The sequence below is a fragment of the Vanessa atalanta genome, chromosome 24, assembly GCF_905147765.1.
Source record: "Vanessa atalanta chromosome 24, ilVanAtal1.2, whole genome shotgun sequence".
In the NCBI taxonomy this organism is placed as follows: Eukaryota; Metazoa; Arthropoda; class Insecta; order Lepidoptera; family Nymphalidae; genus Vanessa; species Vanessa atalanta.
Window position 1 is genome coordinate 1,269,205 of NC_061894.1, and position 26,918 is coordinate 1,296,122.

General features: G+C 33.5%; 2 protein-coding genes across 3 annotated transcripts; both read right to left on the reverse strand.

Annotated features, from left to right (window-relative positions):
• Positions 1-1,586: 1,586 nt before the first annotated feature.
• Positions 1,587-12,566, reverse strand: LOC125073419 (facilitated trehalose transporter Tret1-like). 2 transcript variants are annotated; one of them, XM_047684239.1, is made up of 8 exons: positions 12,501-12,566; positions 11,168-11,397; positions 10,462-10,782; positions 9,540-9,645; positions 5,891-5,965; positions 4,888-5,105; positions 3,969-4,151; positions 1,587-3,082 (listed from the first exon to the last, which is right to left on the reverse strand). In XM_047684239.1, the coding sequence occupies exons 1-8, from the start codon at positions 12,535-12,537 to the stop codon at positions 2,843-2,845; spliced, it is 1,410 nt and encodes a 469-aa protein (XP_047540195.1). In that variant the 5' UTR covers positions 12,538-12,566; the 3' UTR covers positions 1,587-2,842. The 2 variants fall into 2 exon arrangements, with proteins under 2 accessions (XP_047540195.1, XP_047540196.1); XM_047684240.1 differs by having other exon boundaries at positions 2,964-3,082; positions 5,887-5,965.
• Positions 12,567-15,510: 2,944 nt separating this feature from the next.
• On the reverse strand, positions 15,511-24,967 carry LOC125073395 (facilitated trehalose transporter Tret1-like). The gene is made up of 9 exons (XM_047684211.1): positions 24,864-24,967; positions 22,220-22,449; positions 20,738-21,058; positions 19,581-19,686; positions 19,418-19,492; positions 18,549-18,766; positions 17,679-17,861; positions 16,570-16,663; positions 15,511-15,655 (listed from the first exon to the last, which is right to left on the reverse strand). The coding sequence occupies exons 1-9, from the start codon at positions 24,898-24,900 to the stop codon at positions 15,522-15,524; spliced, it is 1,398 nt and encodes a 465-aa protein (XP_047540167.1). The 5' UTR covers positions 24,901-24,967; the 3' UTR covers positions 15,511-15,521.
• Positions 24,968-26,918: the final 1,951 nt, after the last annotated feature.

Here is a 26,918-nt window from a genome sequence, read left to right on the forward strand (position 1 = left end):
CAAAACAACACACCGTACGGTACAGTGCAACTATCTGGGTGAACGCTCTCAGCTGTCATACGAGGACACTGGATGGTGTCGTGGACGGTGGCAACGTTCTCGCAGGCGATCCTCCCAGAGAACTCCAGGCGCCATACTCACGGATGTGTAACGGTTCCGGGTAAACGCGTCGATTACTGCTTGATAAGTATACTTTGCTAATGTCTTATTACTGTATCGAGCAGTATCACTATCAGTTATCAGTCTAACTATCCTAACAACATATTAGCGGAGCTAAGTCTCCTATGACTAATTTCTAACATAAGATATAAAATGTTTTATTGAAAACGTTAAAAATGTATGCGACATGTTATTATGAAAGTATTCAGGCTATTCAATGAGAGAGATCTATTACTCTGTGGTAGAAAACGAAATGAATATCCACACAGTACGTCGTAGAAAATCTGTATCCGGATATAATGCGTATGTACTTACTACGTTTATACGCTCGTATTAATCTCAACACGAATGTATATACAGACATACGCAAAGGGGGGACTTCAATTTATAACATATCACGGTACACACAAAGAGTTGTACTACAAACATTATTGCAAGAGATTTTTCATTGAAATTATAGTATATAAATAGATAAAGACCGAAATAATTCCCTTCCATATTTTATATAATAACTGTTACCCGCCGACTTCGCTTGACAGAAACGGTGGAAAGAAAAACCAAACTAATAGACTACAACCTGACAATTCATACATAAGTTCATTAGTATTCAAGTGATAGACGAACAGAGGAAAAAAGCACTTTATATATTCTAGTAGACCTAGCCATGGCTACGTTATACGTCAAATTATATTGTATGTATGTAAAATCTTCTCTGCGATACGCTGAAAAAAAAGATATCAATTTTATGTCATAGATATAGTAGATAGAAAAAGGGGATTAGAGAAATATTTGTATATAATCTCCGAAAGGCCGATTTTTTTTTTTCTTTTTTTTTTTTTTTTTTTTTTTTTTATGTCATTGGTTGGCGGACGAGCATATGGGCCACCTGATGGTAAGTGGTCACCACCGTCCATAGACAAAGGCGCTGTAAGAAATATTAACCATTCCTTACATCACCTATGCGCCACCAACCTTGGGAACTAAGATGTTATGTCCCTTGTGCCTGTGATTACACTGGCACTGGCCGATTGACTTAGAATTAAGCACAGTTCCTTTCGTGACGGATTTTATCGGATTTGGAAGGAATATTGGAAAATTTAAACTTAAAGGAGGGAATGAAGTCGGATGTACGAAGCCGGGATGGACGGACTTAAAATTATCATTTAAATAGTTAAAGTATCTTTTGTTTAGTTTATCAAAAAAATATACAATATCTTGTTTAAATGTACATGTATGTAATTTGATACCGTTAAAATTTCTACTATTGGCACAGATCAAAAATAATAACAGGTAACTAGATAAAAAAGCAAACGAAAAATAGGTTTATATAGATTTTATTTTGAATAAATTTCATCGTACTTAATTAACAGTTATTTTATTTCAATTTAATTTCACGTTTTAGACGAAAACCAGTTTTAATGTTTATGTTAATCTGTAGAGCTGCTCTGCAAGAAGGATCAAACTCACCCCAGAACACAAGCGTGAAATATCAAAATGTTATTGGACATTGAGTATTATCATTACAAAATGTATAGGCTACACGTATCATAATAGCGTATCATATAAGTCGATAATATACGAGTGAAATACGAAGTGAATATTGATGAATCGAACTGATGAATACAATTGTAATAAGGCTTTTTATAATATTTTCGATAGATGGCGTTACGATGGCGAATCATCTGCTTTTATACACACAGATAATTAATTAAAAAAACATCCAAACTTCTAAATAGGTCTCAAAATATTATAATTTAATGAGCGATCGCCTTACATCACATAACTATTACAATTTTAAAAAGAAATAAAATTTTTAACAAATAAGAATAACGCAAATTACCGCAACGAAAACCGTTATGATAAGACCTTTTGGAATGGAGTACCAGGTGACGTCAATTAACGCCTATGAGTACCGTTAGCAAAGCTATTGATGTTATTTTTTTATTAATAGATGGTTCGATTGACTTCCGTTGACTTATGACCGGTTACTATATCCAAGTAACTATTATTTTTGTTTCCGGATACAGAATTGTCTATGACACGTAATTCAGAAAATATTCCATTGGTTAGTTACGAATTAGCCAATTCTGTTATCATTGATTTTATTTCTTTTGATGAAATATGATAGGACTTTACTGGCTCACCTGGATCAGCGTCTCACGGGTTAATCTCAGACTAAGGATAATTACTTGTATTCCGGTTTGAATGGTGAGTGCGTCAGTGTACAAGTTATTAAAATATGTAAAGGTGACCACTTATCAACATATATCATTAGTTCGTCTTTAAAAAAAAACTTCGAATTGAAAATAAATTCCAAAAAAAGCAAGCTCACAAATAACACGCTTAGAATTTGCGAACTTTTGAGCACACTGCTCTCTATTCCTTCTTCCTTCCTTTATTCCTGGTGCTGTAATGTTTTACATGCTATTAAGTAGCATCTGCTCGAAACTAGCCTACTTTTATACTACGACGGAGCAGCTCGGTCATGATTTTGCTATAATAATGTTAACGATTTCAATCTTCATTATAAGAAACATTATAAAAAATTCAATCGTTTTTTTTTTTTAATTCGAATCATGGCAAAGGAAATTACTATGACCTGTGAATCTGAGCAATAAAAACATTCGTTTTATTTATTTTTTTTAAATATCAGGTCTATTATAGATTTATTTTCATTTGTTTATTATGCCTTCTCTGATTTCTTCGCTTTAACCAACAATGTCTGTATGACGTCAACTGTGAGTCCTTTCGTTTCTGGTAAATATATAAAACTGACAATACTCGACAATAAGCTGAATATTCCAAATATATAAAACACCGGTCCCAAGCCAATCGCTGCGTTCAGGGGATTAAATATGAAGAGTATTATGAAGTTGCAAATCCACGCCCATTGGACGGTTAACATCGTCATTATTCCTTTGACCTAGAAATAAAAAGAATAAGGATATATATTTAAATTATCCGTAAAAATTGAAAATTCAATCGCTAATTACAGACGGCGTTGTGATTATCATTTTATCAGATGTGTTAACTTTTATATATACATGTCTTTGCCTTAATAATATAACATAATTATGTCAGCCTGATTGATTTAGAGCGTCATCATCCTCCTGCCCTTATCCCAATTTTTCTTGGGTTTGGCGCACCAAATCTTCTTCTTCCATACTTCTCCGTCGGACGTCATCTCACAAATAACATTATTTCCAACCATATCGTCTTTTACACAATCGATCCATCGTTTCTTTGGTCGTCTCCTACCTCTATATCATCCATATCCATTCTCAAAACCTTTCTCACAACATGGTCCTCATTCCAGATTGATTTCAAGCAAATTCCAGGGAGACCAAACAACTACGCAGGCTTTACAAAGGTGAACGCAAACACAGGGGCACTCTGTATTTCTTCACACTCACAATCTAATAGAATGGCAAATCTGACACTACCAGAAAGAGTTCAGATGCAGGCCCATTAGTTTTACGTGCTTTGCGAGGCAAGGGAGTGTACACTCTTTTACAACAGAATCTGAGCTTCTTCTGACTATTTTTTACTAATAACCTCAACATCTTTTTATCGATTCGACCACGGGCTTGAATCCAGGACCTATGGATTGCGGCCTTATATCTTACCACTAGATCAACGAGGGAGTCATATAATAATAATGTCTCTTAATCAATTCGCTACTATGCTATAGCTATATATATACATAGGTAATGGTCCTCAGTCGATACAAACGTTTAAATAGAGTTGTTTACGGTTTATTAAAAAATAAATAAAGTACTAGGAAATTATGATAACAAAGAGTAACTAACCTCAGGCAAGAACAGTTCAGCGATAATTACATACGGCACAGTACCGGCTCCAATCGTAGCCGTTATACAGTAGGCATATAAGAGTACCCCAGTCAACCAAAGAGGACCCCATTGTAAATGTATTTGTGCTCCTAGAGCCACACAACAGATACTTGATGCTATTGACGAATAAATGGACACAGGCTGAAAGACAAATAAGAAGTAAATTGTCACAGAAGTATTTAAGAATTCGGGTAAACTTACTAACTTCTAAGATCATTCTTGTCCTGTATGTATATTAGTTATGCTATCATATAAATATACATTAAAGTGTCAAGTATTAGTAACAATACCAGGAGCTCAGACAACAGAGCTACAATCAGAACGGAAATTTCATACTTTGCAACGTATTCACTAATATAATTAATGTCATATGCCTTGACACCTTAATCAGAGAGGTCACCCAAAATATGGGATATTTCTAATTTCTTTTTGTTTTGTAATTTAAAAAAATCATTTGATTATTATATTGTTAACTAGTTGTATTACAAAGGTCCCCTTTCAAGGTCATAGTCATGAGTCAAAAAGTTATAATCAAAAGAGGCTTATTGATTTTCAACATTATAAACATACGCTTGATATCAATTCGTCATATTCAGAATTTACATTAATTAATTTATCATAGTCAAAGTAATTTGTGTGTAATGGACGATTTAAAAGCTATTTCAATTGTGAACTCCTTGTATCTTATAATTTTAATTACAAAATGAGATTAACAGGAATTAATTTGTAATCTAGAAAATAAAACCACTTGAATGTGTGCGCTTACAATATCAAAGCGTCTTAATTAAGTAAACAGCGAGATTTGTAACAATAGAAATGGAAGTGTATCAATTAATAAGGTAAAACCTTTTGAGAAATATGCAACATTGTATCTCACCCTTCTTCCTAGATAGTCCAGCAAATACGCAGAAACAAAACCAGATATTGTGTTCGTCAATGCGAACAAAATACTCGCCAAATTCGCCGACATACTCGGTAAGGCTTCTTCGAAAACTGGTTCTGAATAAACTTGAACCACGACAAGACCCTGGAAGATGGTCGTGAAGTATGTCATCAAAACTAGGATCAACGCTCGACGTGTCGATTGAGATTTTTCTGTAAATAACGACATAATATTTAACTGCTGTATTTACTTGTTTCCAAATAACCTTAAGGTCCTCTTTACTGAATTTTGGCTACATGAAATAATTTCATAGCCAACTTATAGGCGACATAGTAGACAAATGCAGCAGTTTCTCTGACATATTCCAGTAGGATACCAATATACCAATACCAACTATGTTATTTATGATATTTTGTTCTTTTTAAAGATGGCGTAACCATTGGCCAAACCATTCAACGAAAAAGGATTACCTGATGCGGAAAGCGTTGATGAAATTAATAATAATAATTTTAGAGCTGTCTAAAAAACTAGCAATTTCAAAATGGGCTTAACCACCTTATTCTACTCATCATTTCTCATTCTGATTTCAGATGAAATCATTCTCACTCACGTCCTATAAGCCATCGTGTGTTTAGTGTTCGAAATTCGAAAAAGAAATTGACAAATCTCACAGAATAAATTTATCTGTTTGAAATGGAAATAAAATTGTAATTGTTATAACTTTATTTGGTCACACGGCTAAATGAAAATCTATTAAGAAAGGAGACAATATATTATAATAATTAAATGTCTACAGCTTATGTTGAAACTCGGGGGTGTATGTTGAATACACCGACGCCCAAAGTTCAACGCTGATATTCAGCAACCGCCTTAGGGTACCATACTAACAACACTGAAAGCTACAAATAACTTTAGTAATAATAAATATTTAAATGAATCAATGTCAAGCATATGAAAAAATGAAAGTAAAAATATGATGTGTTTCTATGATACTTACTTAAAAATTGAATGACGGACAATTTCTTCTTAGTTTGCAATTCGGGATTTAAATTTTCTTCTTCCGGTGTTACGTCTATAAAAAAAAACCCTCATTAACAAACTGTCAATGAAATGTAACCATATTATTTGATTAAAAAGTTATGGCGTGATATTCTTCTTCAAACTTTTAACTTCCCTTTTATGAATACTTATATTTTTCAATGGAAACGCCGACCGTCTCTTATTTTAATTTTATTAATCCGTAGCTGTCATTCAACTGTCGTTTAAATCCAATGCATAAGATTTGAGATACTAGATACTAACTAGTTAAGTACCAGTTGAGCGGCTAAACTATATTTTATGGTAGTACGATGTGCAAAACCATCTGAGTCGATACCCTCCACCATTCACACATTCTACCGTCAAACAGCAATTTTTACATTCTTGAGTTATACAGACACGAGAGATAAAATCTTAGTTCATTCAGTAGCGGGTGGTTGATATTAACACTGCTGATGTTTATGGGTGATTTGGTAGCTTTTGCCCTTATTATTAAATTTGAATATTATGCTAAAAGAACATTTGACATTGCACGTTCGAAGATATCCGAGATGGTCCAGTGGTTACAACGTGTACTTCCGAACTGATGATTGCAGGTTTCAAGCACCACTGAATTTTCATATGCTTAATTAGTGTTTTTAATTTCGGTTAGGCAGTTTATTCACGATGTTTTCTTTTATTAAAACATCATAAGGAAAAATCCTGCGTGTCTAAATTCAATAAAATTCCGCCACAGGTGAATTCATCAACCGTTATTGGAGCAGCCTGGTATAATAATCTCCAAAAAGCTTAGAGGCCTTAGACCAGCAGTCGGATATTTACAAGATGTTACTTTAAATTTGACGTCGCGACGTCACACAAGTTAATTATACGCTTACAAATCTTAGATAGAAATTAAGTACCCCGCTCTAAAGATTTGCATATTTGTAATGCAAATATTGTTTGGGAACTATTTATATATGTCATCAAATCTAATCTTAATTAATATAACGAAAACAATTAAACACGATTACAAATTTACTTTTGTCTTGTTAGTTTGGAATTCTCGCAGTGTCATTATTTTTTTACCTTAAGGAAAATTTTGTAGTAAAATTATATTATTTCTCTGAAATCTTACAATGCAATACACAACCACATCGATTCTCACAATGTTTCAGCTAACACGTGTTATGGAAGACATTAGTTCATAGGTTAAGTCGACCTAAAGATATATATAAATATAAATATTAAATAAATATTGGACAACATCACATACATTACTCTGATCTCAATGTAAGTAGCTAAAGTACTTGTATTATGGAAAATCAGAAGTAACAACGGTGCCACATACACCACGACCAAAGACAACATAGAAAACTAATGAACTTTTTCTACATCGGTTTGGTTGGGAATCGAACCTGGGACCTCGGAGTGGCATACCAATGAAAACCGGTGTACACACTAATCGACCACGGAGGTCGTGAACATAATATATGATTATGTTGTTCTTGATGATGGCTGTCAAGGGAGAATAGTCAACTACACATAAAATATAAGAGTACGCGCAAACTCAGGCACTCTTAAAATCCGATGGGACAGCAAATAAAACCAGACCGGAAAGAATTCAGGTCCAGGCCCGACGGCTGTGACCGAAGCACGGGACATACAACTTGGAAACTCCGGACAAATCATGTGAATCTTAAGAATTTTTCGATAGAAAAACCCAAAAACCATTAATCGGTCCGACTTGGAGTTTAAACCCATGACCTCGAGATATGCAGCCTTATCTATCCATCAAACCAACGGGGCAGTCGCAGATATATATATTTTTTTTAAGAAATAGAACAGTATTTAAAATATTAAGGTAATTCCCCGTCTCGATTTCGCACGGGTCGCACGCAAAAATTGACGTTTTTATTGAAGGAAAAACAGCAAAGAAAGATATCTTATCTGGTCTATTTTTAAGGCTGTGAACTTAAAAGCTTACACGATAATCGTACAAACATTATTTTGTATTCATTATTAATAATTTACATGATCCTGATACTGGTTTAGTTGGTAGTAGGGCTTTGTGCAAGCCCGTCTGGATAGGTACCACCCACTCATCAGATATTTTACCGCCAAATAACACTACTCTACTCTCTATTGTTGTACTCTGTATTGTGGTGTTCCGGTTAGAAGGGTCAGTGAGCCAGTGTAATCAGGCACAAGGGACATAACATCTTAATCCCAAGGTTGGTGGCGCACATGTGAAGGAATGGTTAATATTTCTTAAAGCGCCTTTGTCTGGTGGCCCATATGCTCGTACGCCAACCAATGCCATAAAAAAACCAACAATCAAACAAACAGTGCAGTTAAGTACTTGGTGCCTTTCGTTGACAGTATTAGCAAGTTCATAATTAGTATATATCCCATATCATAATATCCTGTGTAATCAACTATTATTAATAGCCAAAAGTCGTAAGTCCTTAAGACCTCTTAAGATTTGTATCGTCGCAAAGATAAATGCGTCGTCGTTTCACCGATGTGATATACAAAATTAATATCTATAATTCTTGTTTTTTTTTTTATAAGCAAATTGCTTCGATATTGAATACGTTACTTGTATTGATTTTTTTTCATTAGCGTTGATTAGTGTGTGTTGAAATCGTTGCTTGGAAATAAATTTAATATACTCGTGTATCTCGTCTTATCTTTAAATCTTGTTTAAACTTATAACGTTCACTTGTTTCATTACCATAAAACGTCACTAAACTACATTATAATAAAGATTTTATAACATTAATAATAAGGTATTTTTTAATAGATTAATTTTTATCGTGGAGTTTACTTTCTGTTTATACAGAGTCAATAAGAAGCCTAATTTTATTGACTAGAGAGTAATTGTAGGAACGACTTTTTTAAGTTTTTTTCTAGAAAAGGAACAAAGAAATTTAAATCTAATATTCAGTTAGATTTATATCTACAGAGTACATTGCACAATATTGATGCATTTGCAAAAAAAACTTAATTTTTTTTTTTAATTACTCTGTAATTTTTCATTAGTCTGTTTGCTATAAAGACTTTTTCTGGTCCTTTTCTAATATATTGGCAATTAACCCGCTAGATAATCAAGTAGACACCAAAAAAAATATCTGAAATAAAATATAATATATATCAGAAGGAGATTTCTGTCCACTATGAGATCGTCATCGTAAGATTTTTACTCAATTTACTAATCACATTTTTAGGCTTAATTATTTGTAGCCGCGGAGCGGGAGCAGGAAGAGGATGCCGCTGCAGACCCGCTCCGTCGAAGACGACCGGGGAGGAGGAAAAAGCGTTATGCGCACCTTCTCTTCCCGCCTCAATAGGCGCCTCAGGGGCTAGGGGGGCTCTTAGTACCCCGGGATTCCCCCCTAGGACTTGGAGGCCCGCATAGGCGGTCCGACCGTCAGGGCGTCACAGTAGCTTGCGAAAGCGATCCCGTGGCTCCCGCCGATGAGACGGAGAGGGTACCGCTTGTTTTTTAGTGGGTATCTCGGTGTACCGCCACTTTTGTGTGGAGGGAAAACGTAACGCGTTTTTCCAGCAAAAAAAAAGGCATAATTATTTGTGCTGTGTGCAATTAATACAAAAAAAAATCTTACCATCCATTTTCGGGTTAAGGGTTCTTCTTATTAAGTCCATTTCCTGCATCACTAGCTTTGAGTTAGGACTAGTTGATCTGTAAAACGCTATCGATTTCGCAGCTTCCTGGTAACAAATCAAATCAAATCAAAATATACTTTATTCAAGTAGGCTTTTACAAGCACTTTTGAATCGTAATTCCCGAACCGGTGGTAACACTTAATATAGTTTCTAATATTAAGTGTTACCACCGGTTCGGAATGTAGATTCTACCTAGAAAAATCGGCGAGAAACTCAGTATTTACCCTTTTTCAACATTTAAATACAAAGTTATGTTAGCCAAATACTTATATAATATATGTATAAAATATATCCTGCCTGGAAGTCAATAAGTATTAGATCCACGCCCTTTTATCATCTATATAATCCTATATTGAATAACATGCTTTTTTATTAATGTTTTTTTTTTTTAAATATTTTAATTTATGAATCAGCAAAGCTAAATATATCTGCGGAATTTTATTATAGAAACGGATACCTTGACCCAAGTAGTATTTATTGACTTTGCGGAGTCGGAAACTTGCACTCATGCACATAAAATGATTTTATCACTGATCCCATCAAAGTTACAATAATATTGTTGTAAATAATATATTTTTATTATACTTTGTTAAAAAACTTGTGTACTTTGTTAAAAACATCCCGAAGGGAGTCTCTAGCTCCAGGATTATAAATAGACCGGACGGAGCAGACGGAAAAGAAATCAGTGAACTGTTTTGCTGTTATGTTTTTTTTCCAGATTTCCACTTTTCAACATTTTAAATTCTTAGTATTTTATTTTAAATTAACTATCGTCCATATACTTATTTAATACAAAAGAATATTATATATAAGATAAGGATTTTATTTTATTTGTAAAAAATTAAGGATGATAAAACCCACCTCATCTAGACCTTTCTTCATTAGATAAGTAGGGGATTCCTTCAGGATTATGATTAACACCACAGCAATAACTGATATCGTTAAACACACGTAGTTCATGATCTGGTAACTCAAATATCCGCCCAAGATATAGGACACCATTAAACCGATTCCATAGAAAATAATAGCTCCAGATGTCATAGTCCCTCTAATTGTTTCTTGGCAGAATTCACTGATGAAATTAGGTGCTATCATGAACATACATCCACCCAATCCTGAAATACTGATGGATGCTAAAATAACATCGACTCTTGGAGTTGTTGATACCAAAGCCCACGCAATCTAAAACAAAAAACATAAAATCAAAAACATTTCGGTAATTACTTTGAATAATAATAATAATAGTAAACTTGTGTAACGATAATTCAAAAGAGTTTTTAAGAGCCTACTTGGATCACTACATATTATAAAAAGTCCAAGTCTATCTGTCTATCTGTACGCGACAAATTACTGAATTAATAATCATATGGTTTTCAGCAATGGATGGAGTAATTCAGGAGGATGATCCAGGTGCACTATTTATTTATTTTTTTGTATAAATTGACTAAATTTGACGATGGTCGTTGAAGTTGTCGGAAAAATATATGCCGATTCGATACATCAATAGTAAACAAATAGTATTATATGTATTACGATCTAAAAAAGTTATAAAGGCCCTTATACTTACTGGTTGTGGCAAAGCAAACAAAATACATGATTTTTTCCTCCCTAAAACATCTATCAGGAACCCAGAGAGAGGAGTGCTGATCAATGCTGCTATTGAGGATAAACTGCCGAATAGTGCCATTTCCGTTTCACCCATTGGTCTATTTAGAGTTGTGTTTGTCGATGAGAACAACTTTATTGTTGATGACGGCCAAGCGAACATGAGACCTATGTTGAAGGTGAGTAAACATACTGAAACAAAATGACGAAGTTGTCATCAAATTTATAATATTGGCGAAAGTTAGATTTTAGTATTTTCCAGATTAAAAAAACTATAATTTATACAGATTTATATTCATATATTATTTTGGTGCATAGTTTTAGGATACGAGCATAAAATGCATTGTAAGGCATTCCAGTCTCAGTAAATAGATTCGACCAATATCTTAAATATTAGTACCAATACTGTAAGCATTTTAATTATATTTACAAACAAACTACTACCCTAAATTTTAATCTATTATACAAATATAGATGTAGTTCGTTGTTATTCGGATGAGGATACTAAACTATATTATAATGAGTAACGTTGAACCATGTCGTCAGTATTTAAGGAATGCACTGAAGTAAAACAGAGTTACATACTCTATAAGATATAGATAAAGACGGCTGAATCAATTTCGATGAATTTGAAACGAAGCGTGAATCCCAAGGACGGATATATAATATTTTTATACCACAAATGGATAAAGTTGGAGCTGAAGGATTGTATGAAAGGACTTGAAGAACTTTTTCACCAACTGAATTCAACGCTAGCGAAGCAATGGGTGCAGCTAGTAATCTATACGCTTTAGTCGATACAGTTAGAATTGGACACGTTTGTTTTGACTAATTGTTAAAATTTTCAATATTCCTTGTAAAACATCTTCAAGGTTGACGTCTACGAACACTAAATCATGCAATATTATATCGACATATGTATATATACGTAGTTTATATGTTAGTATATATATAGAGACGACTGATTTAAGATTATGGCAATTCCCATTCACAGAAATATCTAAATCAATTTCTGACCACACGCAGAACATTTTATCAATTCTATTGTCATCACTAATAAAACATACAATCACGAAGCTGTTTTGTAAGAAACTTTAACAATTGATGTTCCACTTTATCACGTTATATGTAACCTTTAAACATTATAATTATATTTTTCACTTTATGATAAATAGAATACGATCGAGTGTTACGTCGATTGACAAATTAGTTCTTATAGAACAGTCTACAACTGGCCTACTCTGGTGCATACAAAATCAAAAAAATTAAAAGCAAAGTAAAGTAATTTAAAATACCTATTAGAGTGCAATACGCTTGGCGAAATACAGACATTTTTTTATTCTATCACTCTCTATCCTTTCTTGTCTGAATGAATACTAAATTCACTTCTCGATATAGAACAACACTGATGATGAGATCTGATTACCAGGCAAACATAAATAAGACGTAGATTAAACACAATAAGCCTGGATTATTTATATTTTCCTATGTAAGTATTTTAATTATTTTATTTAGTAGATGTATCATCTTGATAAACTTTGTTTTACATTTTTAAAGTAATATAACTTTCTGGTTATATTTTATTAATTGCGGTTGAATTCCTATTCAAACTGACGTTCACTGTTGACTATTCAGTGGGGATTTTTGGTCTTATTTAAATAATAATATTTAGCTGTTAAATAATTATGTCCAAGTTGGATTTGGATTATATTATTTTATGGAGTTGGATTATACTATTTTATGGAGTTGGATTATAATATTTTATGTGAATTTATTGGCGCGCTCTGGGGGTAAAGTCGACGCGTATTCGATGACGACACAAGGCATGACGTTCTGTTATGGAGTCACGCCCCTTTTCCGCCGTCGTTATCTATTCCATTGTATGTGCATTGTGCTATATGCTATATAATTCGTAATTATATCCATACTGATATTATAAATATGCTGTATGCTATAACTCTCTCTATATAGATACTTAGTATTGCAGTGTTCCGATTTGAAGGGTGAGTGACCCAGTGTAACAACAGACACAAGAGATATAAAATCAAAATTAGTTCTTATATGTTTATAAACACAAAATGTAGTTTGTGTAACAAATTATAACTCAGAACATCTAAGAAGAATGGAGGATAGCTCAGTATTGCTTAATTAGTATTAATGTACATTAAGAGCTGCCATGGTCCAGTCACTAGTCACTTGCGAGTTCATATCCAGACAAGTACCATTGATTTTTTGCGTGCTTAATTTGTGTTTATAATTCATTTGAAACAGGCTCAGAACTTACGAAGGCGATAATATAATTCGTATATGAGAACTAACCAAGTCAGACCTTAGGCAACAATATATTATCCTAAGTTGTAAGAAGAAATAATATTTTATGTAGTTATAAAAACATTTCAGGAAGGATCATTGTACTTGGCACCCATTTAGATCTCACTTCTTTTGTCGTTGAAGTCAACAACCAAGGTTTATATCATAATATTGGACTTGGCTCTCATTTTTACATGTATGTTTTTGATGGGATATCACTACTTTTTGTATATAAATTATTAGTAGGTTCTTATTAATAACAAAATTAATACCAAATGATTTTTGGTAAACTATGCTATTTTCCTACATTTGGTTTTGACTTCTAGTTCGCAAATTAAATTATGTTAAAATTGAATTGTTATTTTACGTGCGCTATTGCTGTTGTCGACGTCCCAATGTACCTTCTCTATTTTTCCATTGGACCCATTCACCAGTCCTTTGCGGACATCAGCATGCTTGCTCGATACTATTCTTCCAAGCAATAAGGCTAGAGTACATACTTAAATCATCCCAGTTACGATATACATACTCTACTACAGTCTCACGAAACCTATTTTTTTTTTTTGTTGTATACTAGTATACTCAAACAAAGTATATGCAATCGAATAGACTAGGCATCTTCCATCGGAGGACATTGAAATAATTCTTATGAGTGCGGTTGCCACTCGCTCAGACACGTCCGCGTCAAGGTTTTATCGCAACGCTCTTATCCCGAAGTGCCTATTAATTTTTTTTAATTATAATGATTTTGCACCATTGATGTACGTTAAATGCCAGTTAATAACGTAATAAATACGAAAGTCGACTATACTCATATGTACTAAAACGTAAATATTTGGATTAAAAAAAATTAAAGGTGGTATTTAACTTGTTATATATTCACCGGAAGACCTTAAAATCCACATTAAGACCGGCTGTCATAAGTATTGATTATTTTTTTATACAGTTATTACAGGAACTAAGTATATAAGTGTTCCTATAGATCCAGTAAAATGAAAAATTATAATAAAATGATAAAAAATTACCAGTTTAAGTATTTTTTCTTTTATATTGGCCTAATTATCTACCTGCATGCCAAATTTGAACTTTCTAGGTCATCTGGAAGTAGGTTATAGTTTTGATCTATAGGTCATTCAGTGATAAAAATGACGATTTTTAGACGTTAATATCTAAATTATCGTTTGAGATGCGTTTATGAAATTTGGAACACAGATGTATCTCGCGTTTATATCAAATAGTTTTTGAGCTATGAGGTGGTCAAAAGTGGCTCCAAATGGTTCGTGTAATATTACACACGGTACTGCTCTCCATTTCTGTTACTTGAACTTGGCTGACACGCTACCGCGTGTCTAGATACAGTCACGTTTAATGTGATTTTCTTGATTACGTGACCGAACTACTAATTTTTGTAAAATTGTATTATTAATATGTTTTGCGTATATAATAGGTTATGTATTGAATTTTATTTGGATTCTGTGAGTGAGGGTATTTGAAGCCATCCAGTAGTCAAACGTATGAAAACACTCTTATGTTTTACCAAGAAATGTAAGAGTGGCATCATCAATATATGATATTATTTTACAATAACTTAGATTAAGGTTACAGGCCTCATTTATATAGTATAAAACCACAATGTCTCGCTGAAACAATCTTCATAAATAGAGTTAACCTGGCACTCGCCAAAGCTAAGTTCAAGTTATCCTTTCGTGTAATTTTATTGTGCAATAAGATTTATGATAATAAATATTACATTTAACCATGAATCCTTACAGTACATACTGTATATACTGAAATCTCATAATATACATAATTTTATATAATATCTAATATTACTATATACTTTTGGCGCTATAGATGATGTGAATAAAAAAAAGGAAACAAATATTTAAATGTAGAACACACGTGATATAATAAACAGAACTTGCTAAATACGTTTGCAAAACTAATGATGACAAAGGTCTAACAACAGAAATCCAAAAAATAAAACAATTATGGTTTTCAATTATTTATTGCCGCGAACGCTTAAACCGTTCCTGTATGACGTCCACTGTTAAGCCCTTTGTCTCCGGCAAATAGAAGTGGCAGTAAATTCCAGACAAAATGGAGCACGCAGAAAATATGTAGAAGACAGCACCGAGACCTGAAATTATTTAAATAATTCCGTTACTAGCCTCCAATCCAAGGGTTTCAATTTTAATAATCTGATATTTTCTACAACTCTTAATACCAAATGAATCATGTTGTGGTACGGAAAAATTTTACCATTGAAAATAACCATGATGCCAATTGAAATTTTCACCCTGTGAGTTCATCTCTACTATTAAATGTTCATAAATCAAATGGAAATGTACTTAGTATTAGCAAAACTCAAGCATAATTGACTTCATATTTTACATATTAGGTTAAATGAGCTTAAACAATGTAAGGATTTTTTTAATCATTAATTTTATAAAGGGACTTCCCCGTTTTGGTAAATGATAATGAATGTTTAAGCAATATAATTGCTCAGTCATTTTCAGTTAAGCATTACGCAAATAATTGCGTAATGCTTAACTGAAAATGACTGAGCCCTAAATAAAGTAAACCTTATTCCAGATATTGCAGCGCTGTTCAGAAAAAATCAGTATACAGGGTTATTGGTAATTCGACTTATTCCCGTTAGGATGTGATAGGTCTACCAGCGTCCATTGTGGTCATTTTATTTCGGTTGTTTTGAAATAAGTTCCTAGTTGGTATACATTTTTGGAGAGCGAAGAAAACGGTTATTTTTCTAAAACAATCTGCAGTCAAGTTTCATAACATTTTTTTTTTGTTTTAATGCATTTTTTTTGGAAAAATAATATCGTTTTCCGTCTCGCGTTTTCAAATTTGGTCCGATAATTATTGGTTTAATATTGAAAAATAACCAGTGCTTAATATTTTTTATAACACAGAAGAAATAAATAGATTTTAATTGATAAATTTTTTTAAATAAATTTTGGCCATGCTTTTGATTATTGACGTGACAAGCTTGATTTTTATATTCTTGTATAGAATAAAGGAATAATAACAAACCTAAACTGTTTACAAGAGGATTGAAGATGAAGAGCACGATGAAGTTACAAACAAACGCCCATTCCGTCGACAGCATAGACGTCAAACTCTTTACCTGAAAATAATAATTGTCATCGTTGAAAAAATATTACCATTATCTGTCAGATTTTTCATAAAATTTATCATCTATATAGCCTAGATAGCCCAGTCGTTACATCACGTGCATATTAACCGATTCTACCGGGTCCAAACCCCGTGCTCGGTGGTGAAGGAAAACATCGTGAGGAAACCTCCGTATGTCTAACTTCAATGAAATTCTGGCACATTTGTTGTTGCACCACAACATTGGAACTAAGAAGCTCCAAAACCTTCTCCACAAAGGGAGAGGAGACCATAACCTAGCAGTGGGATTTAGGAGGCTGTTATTTTACTTTACTACATTTAAGATCAATTCGACGATGGATCTGATTTATCCGTCGTATCGTATATCTAGAATATTTCCTATTCGAAACTGATAGTTTTTACTTTTACCATAAACAATAAATAAAGTTTTATTTTTTTTCTGTATTTAATACAATATTTTTTCTTAACCCACAACTAACCATAAATTATATACAGTCTTATTTTCTAATTTTGGTCTCGTTTACACTCAGTAATATAAAAAGTTGACGAAAAATTGATGTATTTGTTTAAGTAGATTGAAGAAGACTCTTCAAATTTGATCTGATTCTATAGCAATCAATACTTAGGTAACTCAAACTACCACTCATAATATATATCGCTACCGAGCAATAGAAGGGAAACCAGTACAAGTGTAAGTAAATTTAATAATAATAATATAATATATAATAGTAAATATTGGACAACATCACATACATTACTCTGATCCTAATGTAAGTAGCTAAAGCACTTGTGTTATGGAAAACCAGAAGTAACGACGGTACCACATACACCCAGACCCAAGACAACATAGAAAACTAATGGACTTTTTCTATATCGACTCGGAGTGGTGTTCCCATGAAAACCGGTGTACACACTGTTCGACCACGGAGGTCGTCGTAATAATATAAGATCTTAATCAATCGATCCATCCATCGGTTGTAAGGATTAGTAAAAGAAAAGTATAGTACCTCAGGCATAAAAACTTCAGCGACAATGACGAATGGCACAGTACCAGCACCGATCGTGTATGTAGCGCAGTAGAGATAGATCAATACAGCTGTCAACCAACTCGGACCCCAGTTGAATTGAATTTGTGACCCTAAGATCATGCAGCAGACACCCGTCGCCATGGATGCGTCGATCATTAGCCGCTGCAAACATAATATCAGAAAGTATGAATCGGTTAATACCGAATATCAATAGGATAACATATTTTTCGGATTTTAGTGCAATCTCAGCTTAAAAAAAACACGCTGTATACAATTTAAGAAAAAAAACTATCACTTGTCCACTATACATTTGACAACAAAGATAGAGGCATAAATACACTTATACATATTACGTATACAGGATTATTGGTAATTCGACGTGTTCCCTTTAGGAAGTGATAAGGGTAACTATTTTCAAAAAAATTAACCCCAATTGCATATTGCAAAAGTGACCCATTTTTGAGTTATCACGTTTTTTACCTTTTTCAAAATAAGTGAAAAATGAAACCTAGATAATTATTGTTTTAATATTGATAAATAACCACTTTTAATCGTTTTTATAAATCAGAAAAAAAATAGATTTTAATTATTACTTTTTTTTTATAAATTTTTAAAGTAGCATTTTTGACTTATGCGTATGGGGGTAAAATTATCGCAAATAGTAACGTCTATCACCTCCTAATAGAAATAAGTCGAATTACCAATAACTCTGTATATAAATGAATAATAAATAATAATAATAATAAATTAAAATCAAAGAATCCCACTATAGAGGCTACTAGGATATAAAAAAATACTAACAAATTTAATATACAATCAAAATGTAACAATTTTAATAAAGTAACTTACTCTTCTACCAATCAGGTCAACGAAATAGGCAGCGATGAAGCCAGCAACGACACTTATCAAAGCTAACAGAACACTGGACAATGTGGACGACATGGTCGGTAAGGCTTGTTCAAACAAAGGGCCGGCGTACACTTGAACCACAATGAGTCCTTGAAATATCGCAGACGAATAGAGCATGATGCAGACTAATAATGCCTTTTGTGTTGATTTGGACTTCTCTAAAATAAAAAATATATATTATTAATACATAATCCGTATCCACGATTTATATATCGAGGAATTTGAAGGTAAGAACTTGAAACCCTCCGTTGTACACGATAGTGAAATATCTAACCTGAATATTGACGGAAAAAATGATAACACTTATATGTTTCACGAATGATATACGACATGAGTTCTTATAGAAAAGTACTGCTGATCATGGTATGGTAGTTCTGTTGAGCCTTCATAAGTTATTATCAAGTATTAGTAATATAAATATAATAAAAGTACATATCGTCAGTGGAAAATTAGATTGACTAACTTAACTTGTGGGTTTGTGAAAACCTGTTTAGGCAGATACCAGTAGTCATGCATTCTAGCGCCAAGCAGCAATACTTAGAATTGTTGTTTTCCTGTTTGAAGTAAGCTCCGCTTGAGTGGCTTTTGACCATCTCAATTCCCAAGATTTGTAGCGCATGAAATTTCTTACGGCACCTATGTCTATGAGCTGTGGTGAGCACTTACTATCAGGTGATCTATTTGCCAATCCTATAAAATACCTATTACTATAAAAGTAAAATATATATTTCCCAAACTCTCTCCTCAAAAAATAGAGGAGTCGACATTAATTAATTATGTAAATGACATATTGTAAACAAAATACCTACTCAGATATTGCCACTTAGACATTTTTGTGGGAGATGCATCTTCTAAATTTAATTTTTTTTCTTCAGCTGGCGTTTCTGCAAATCACAATTTAAGCGTTAGTTTTCATATTTAATTGATATTGTGTGAAAGGTTGCAAAAAAAGGTTTTATATTTTCAACAGACCATCAAAATCAGGTCTCAGTATTCTTTTTATCTGTTCCATTTCATCCTGAACTACCTGAGAATCTATCTTGGCGCTTCTGTAAAACGCAATCGATTTCGCTGCTTCCTACGGAGAAAATAAAGACTATATTATAATGAAAATAATAATAATTATCTTATAAACCATCAATGGTAAATTATTTCGGTGCATAGTTTCCATAGCACTCACCGCCTCAGCTCTATACTACCTCTTGTGTACGTAGCGCGTATAAGATATGCTACGTCACTATATTTTATTATAAAAATAATATACATATATATGTATATATATTTATTTTATTAATGAAACTCTTAAGATATTATCAACTTCACAAATGATGCATATTTTTATCTAAGCTGATAATTTGTTTAAATATTATAATGCATAAATAACAGTTAATAAACAGATTATCAAGATAATTTATCTCCTAAAGTCTAATGCTGTATACTTATGTGATTTCAGTTCTATTATTACATGTACACGTGATTTAATTTACGTCACTAATGTTTGTCTATTGTTTTAATGATGAGGATATACTGTTCTCGTCTCCATGTCAAATAATATGCCAAAAACATTATCGAATTTGTATTTTTTTGCTGTCCTTACTCTTAGCCGTCTCACGCACACTAAAACATCTTGTAGACACGAGCGTCGCTGTGAGGCGCGTCAATTCAAATGTTGCCAGTTCAATAAAATCGAATAATTATTAAATACTTATCTATGTCATGTTTAGCTTTTTACAAGATTTTATTTAACTTAAAATGTTTGTTTGTTTTGGTTAATTCTTGCAAACTTATATTAAACCTTCTTTCTCTTAGGATACAGTTTAGTTTAGTTTAGTCCCAAGCATCTGATTCTACATACAAATAGCTCTATGAAGGAACTCTTCAACCAGCAACAGCATAGACTCGAAATGAAATTGAAATGTTTTTTTTTGTAAATTGTTTTTTTTATCGTTTATTTATTATTTATGACTATAAAGAGGTTTTCAGCTAATCTGAAATGTATCTGATATTCATATAGACATTAGGCACGTATCAATACAATTACAATTATTTTAAAAATCAAAACTATTTAAAAGAAATATTTTCATATATAATTTGCATACACATATCGTGTTAAAATTTATATAGATTACCTTTTGTCTTCCGACCTTCATTAAGAACAACGGTGACTCCTTCATCATACTGACCAGGACAAATCCCAATACAGTCAAGGACAGTCCTATATAGTTCATCAATCTGTACTCCAGAAGTCCCCCCATGAGATACGAGACCAACATGCCAATTCCGTAGAATATAATGGAACCGGATGTCATCGAACCACGTATAGATTCTTGGCAGAATTCGCTGACGTATATTTGTACCACGAGAAACATGCAGCTGCTAAAACCGAATATGAACATTGCGAACAGGATTGCTTCGACTTTGCTGCAGGTTGTAATGATAATCCAGCTCACCTGCCGAATGACAAAATTAATAAATAATTATTTAATGATACGATGAAATGCATAATTAATATCAGCACTGTCTATCGTGAAGCCGAAATGGCAATCTGGTTAGAACACATGCATCTTAACCGATGTTTATTCATACAAAGGCAAGCACCACTGAATTTTCATGAAGTTAATTTGTGAATGTCATTCATCTCGTACTCGGCGATGTAGGAAATCTTCGTGTGTCTAATATCAATGAAATTCTGCCACATGTGTATCAATGCAATGGAGCAGCGTTGTGGAATAAGCTCCAAGGCTTCTCCAAAAATGGGAGACGAAGCACGCCCAGCACTGGGCCATTCACAGGCTGTTACTTTACTTTACTTTTACTGTCCATGATGAGCATGATGCTACCATATTACAATCGAATACTTCCTTTCCTTGTAACCATGATTATTTGAACTTGAAACAAGAAATTGAAATCGACAAAATAATAATAATGAATAAATATAAGTAAATCTATCTGTCTGCCTGTTGCTCTTCCAACGGCAAAACACTGAATCGAATTTGATAAAATTTGGTATGAGGCAAGCTTGAACTCCAAGAGAGGACAAAGGCTAATTTTGTATGTCTAACATCTGACTATCGACACCTAAAATGCGAGCGCAATTGCGGACGACAACTAATGTGTAGTGAATTATATAATTTAGATTCAAATATTATCTCTTTGGACCTCATACTTTTTTATAGTTATAGTTTCTTTTTTTTTTATTTATATTGGCCACCTAACCGCAAATACTGACCGAGCTCGACATTGACACTGTAAGAAATATTAAACATAATATAAAATGAAAAAACCTTGGGAACTAAGATTTTATGTCCCTTGTGTCTCTAGTTACACCGACTCACTCGCCCTCCAAACCATAACATAACAATACTAAGTATTGCTGTTTAGCGGAAGACTATGTGATGAGGTGATGCGTGCGTGAGAGTGAAAGCCTTGTCAGTAAAATCTCAATCTCCCATTGGAATGCTGAAGATGTACTTAAAGTGATACGTTATATGAACTTGTAATTATAATGACTTAGTCATATTTCTCATCATTTATACAAAAATAATACAATTTACGAAAGATTGCTATTCGCAGTATAATAGGTAAAGAGTAAAAAAAACATCGCGACTCACCAATTGCGCCATATAAAATAGGAGACATGCCTTCTTCCTCCCCAAAGTATCCAAAATATATCCAGAGAATGGTATGACGAAAATCCCACTGATGGATGACAGGCTTCCAAGCAGAGATACTTCTGTTTCGGTCATGACTCGGTCCAGCGTAGTATTGGCTGAGCTGAAGAGGATGAGCGTGGAAGATGGCCACGTAAACAAAATTCCCATCGTCAAACAAACATAGCTGACTGAAATAGACATGATGGGCATTATTAGTAACATTGCGTTATAATTCTCTGGAAGAAACTTTGAAAATATTTGCAAATTGTATCTATTTAAACACTTCATTAGCAGCCCGTAAATGTCCCACTGCTGGGATAAAGGCCTCCTCTCCCTTTGAGGAGAAGGTTTGGAGCATATTCCACCACGCTGCTCCAATGCGGGTTGGCGGAATACACATGTGGCAGAATTTCGTTGAAATTAGACACATGCAGGTTTCCTGTTCACCGCCGAGCACGAGATGAATTATAAACACAAATTAAGCACATGAAAATTCAGTGGTGCCTACCTGGGCTTGAGCCCGAAATCATCGGTTAAGATGCACGCGTTCTAACCACTGGGCCATCTCGGCTCAACTGGGCCATCTCGGCTCTTCATTTAAAAAAGCACTTCATTTAGAAAACTTAAATACTAGTTTCCATCCCCGTAGATCAGGATTAGGTAGCAAGTGTGTTAAGTCAGGATATAAACTAATTCTAAAGGATCTTTTGCTAACTGTTTTTAAGTGATTTGACATATATTTGACAAGATTTATGATATAAGTAAGATGATTTCCTCCTGATCAATTTCCAAGCTTGATCGATATTATATTAGAAATAAAATTTAAAATTTGAATAAATCTATCTATACTAATATTACAAAAGTTAAAGTTGTGATGTATATCGGTCTGTTACGCTTTAATGGACACACTACTGAACATAAATTTTGAACCCCAAAAAAAGACAAAGGTTGACCATTATCCAAAACACAAGTGACGCCTCGAGCGACATCTAGTTTTTATATACATTTATAAAGCTTTAACACCACGCGGTTTCTCTGTGTTAAGCGTTACTGCTCTCTGCTGCCCTTGATATTTATTAAATAATAAATCAATTTTAAAGCGTCAATAGCACAATGGTTTACGGCCCATCTAGCGATGTACAAGTGGCAGGATCGTACCTGACCCTTGATAAGCTATCTAACGAATAATATTTTTTTCAAATCTGACTAAATATTATACATAGAGTTATAATTACAATAATACATTATTATAAATTACGTTTATAGATTAAAGTATTGTCTATGAATATCGATCCAAACCATTTAAGGCTAACGTTAAACCATCCTATATTATTCGCTAATATCCAGCGTGAGAGGGGTGCCAGTTTACCCCCTGTGGATTCAGGGGTACACTGGCATATAGGGTACCACGTATTGTAATATTGTCATTTATTAGTTAAATGTTATGAAATATTATGAAAGATCATTTAAAAATATAAATAAATTAGGTTGTATTATTTTAGAGGAATTGCCAATGGGTAACTTTTCATCATCATCATCTATTCATAAAGGTGAATATAGACTAGATCACTTTCTCGAGCATTTCTATTTAATGGAACATTCCTGCGAATGATTGACACTCCGTTCGACTGTTGTTTGTATATGTTTGTGTTTTGAGTGTCTTCTATTATGTTTCATTTATTTTTATCTTGCGTTATAATATGATGAGGCATCCCCGGGGCCTCCATAAGAGATGGGCCCAAAATTTGATTTCTAATACAAAAAAAAACCGCAACACTAAACAAATTTGTGCTGAAGTATGTGTGTATAATATATATTTTTCTTTTTAATAATTATTTGTTTCTAAATTAGATGCCTCCATTCCTTAGATGCCCCAGAGATTCTAGGTCTCTAAATTCAGCAAAACGTCGAGTGTGGTCCTCGAGGTTCAGTTCGTTGGTACATTAGATCGGCTTGTTGTTCTGTTACGAGTAAATCCTCTAGTGTATAATCCATCTTAAGGACAATTCAGCTGCACGAAAGATCATAGCGTAGATATGGTAATAGTTAAGTATTGAATTCAAAAGGGATAAAAACCCAAGGGCGATGATAGGCACGAGACTAACGAGGCAATTAAATTATTTTATGTATAACTTTTGAACAAGTTACGCCTAAGATACGAAGTGGAAATTATTTTATCTAATATAAAACCAAAAGGGAAATGTCACGATGGAAATTAAATTTTGATTGGTACAAAAGTAGGTACAAATTTAATGTATACCTAAATATTAATAAGAATTGCGCAATATTAAACTTTCTGACATTTTATTTACATTTATTAACTACCAGCTACCCTGTATACATCTTTAGATTGAAGAACAAACATAAAAGGAATACATTCTCGTTTTTTCCGGCTAGGAAATTTGATATTTTTGGCTTTCCTCGGCTATGATAAGCATTTTTTATACGTATAAACCTTCCTTCTGTATCACTCTGTTTAGTTGTTTTATACTATGTAGGGATACTCTATCTATGAAATGGTTTCGGTACTAAACTCTAGATACCTACATAAATATATTACATCAAACATAGACGGTACTATAGAAAACTGTAGGGTACTTACTAATACTGGTGGAGAGGACTTGGAAAATAATAGACATGGCTGAAAACTCCGAACACTATATTAAAAAAAAAAAAACCGAATATCTGAATTTACTTCAGCAATTATTCGCGCACTCGAAACCGAGAAGTATTGTAAACTGTTAAATACGAGAGTATCTAATCACTTGGAAGTCTACAATATAAACAATAATGTAATTAATGAGGATTAAATTGACATAAAGCTTATATTACACCCGGACGAAATATAACTAAGCTATATTCCTAATAAAGTACATGTGTACCTTACCTTTATAAGGATATCCAAGACTTATTATAATTTGAAGGGATTTTAGAAATTGTAGTCAGAGGTCCTAGTCCGTCGTCCGATTCTGTCCTTAGCGAGGTTAGGTTGAAAGTTTATCTTGCGTATGTTAAGAATATATCAAACTAGTTTAAAAGTACTACGAACTAAGTTAAAATCTGTGATTAAATCTAATTTTTTTTTTATGTCATAGGTAGCAAACGAGCAGGAGGCTCATCTGATGGAAAGTGACCACCGCCCATAGATACCTGCTTCACCGGGGGCTTGCAGGTGCGTTGCCGGCCTTTAAGGAAGGAGTACGCTCTTTTCTTAAAGGTTCCCAAGACGTATCGGTTCGGAAAAACCGCCGGCGAAAACTGGATCCACAGAGTGGTTGTGCGAGGCAGAAAATGTCTTAAAATTCACGCTGTTGTGGAATTTCGGACATCTAGGTGGTGCGGGTGAAACTTAGAATTTTGACGAGATGTCCGAAGGCGAAATTCAGCAGCCGGGATTAAGCCAAATATTTGGCACTCTACCAGAAGTCTAACAGTCATAAAAACTTATATAGTGTGTCAAGAGATAAACAAGAATGAATATTAATAGTCATAATAACACGGCGTTAAAAGTAAAGGACATAACAAAGTTATATAAGTCAACAACCTAATGTTCTTTTGAATGATGCAAAACAGTACTACTTGCCAACCTATAATATCTAAGGATATTTGCAGCTTAGCAGCGACGAGACGAGAGATCGAGATCAGTATGCCAAATATTAATATCGATTTACTATTTGGATTATATCACATATCAAACTCATCCTGTAACCCCTAAACTAGAAGAGCCCGTATCTTAGGCGCGATTGACTTCTCCATCAACGCTTACATTTGTTAGACTTATAATTAGACAGTGGAGAAGTGAAATTAACGTAAACGTAACAGTTTGATACAATTGATCGCAAAACACTCGTAATAAAAACGGTAGAATACTGCCCCATCTGAAGCACAATAAGCTTCCGGGTGCAAGCAGTGTTCTGGCGATCTGCACTCACCCTTTAAATATTTTTATGAGACCTTCTGGGACGCTCTTCCAATGGTCTTGCTTAGACTTTCAATAGACTTAACCATTGTCGTCGACGCGCCCCTAAGCGCGTGGCCTTTTTCGAACGCCTATACTCTGGGTTAAACTAGGCCTGGTAGAATCCACCGTCTCTTCAGAGGCTTAAAGATTCAGGACCTTTTTTAATAGTTTCATTATACTCCACATGTAAATTCTTATAAATGATTTTCTAAAAAATATGGTCATTAATGTTATTAGTTCACAAATTAAAGTAATCGCTTCGCTTTGATTGTAGTGGTTTGCAAGAATTATTTCATATTTCTTCTCAATGTAGTAATTAAGTACTTAGATCTCATAACAAGCTCAACTATTTCCTACCTATCATTTGAAATGTGTAATATATTTAGGGTTCCGTAATAATTAGTATAATCTAAGTCTACATAAAACTAACCTTTAGTTTCTTAAAACATTTATAAACTGATAAATACTGAATGATTATTGGTCGTCTGTTCCGTCATCGGATGCCATCGACCAATAAAAATCGGCTTATAGTAAAATTAGTTAATTTGACTGGCATTTCAAAAAATTGTGAAAAGACTTATGATATTATCCAAGTTTTAATCTGCCACTGCTCTGCTCTGTCATTTGCTGCTGGTGTTTGCAGCTTCCTTATGCCTCCTTCTTATTGTATGTCGTCTATCATGTTCTTTCTTTCTC

Bases quoted from the DNA above. Each gene is read 5' to 3' on its own strand.
- LOC125073419 (XM_047684239.1), bottom strand. From the start codon at position 12,537: ATGTCTGTATTTCGCCAAGCGTATTGCACTCTAATAG. The intron at 5,106-5,890 runs GTAAGTATCATA...CGTTATTTACAG, and splicing joins GTCCGTCATTCAATTTTTAA to AAAAATCTCAATCGACACGT. The intron at 4,152-4,887 runs GTGAGATACAAT...TTTGTCTTTCAG, and splicing joins TGGACTATCTAGGAAGAAGG to CCTGTGTCCATTTATTCGTC.
- LOC125073395 (XM_047684211.1), bottom strand. From the start codon at position 24,900: ATGTCTATTATTTTCCAAGTCCTCTCCACCAGTATTA. The intron at 22,450-24,863 runs GTAAGTACCCTA...TGTCTATTTCAG, and splicing joins AGTCCTCTCCACCAGTATTA to TCAGCTATGTTTGTTTGACG. The intron at 16,664-17,678 runs GTACTATACTTT...TATTATTTTCAG, and splicing joins CTGAAGTTTTTATGCCTGAG to GTAAAGAGTTTGACGTCTAT.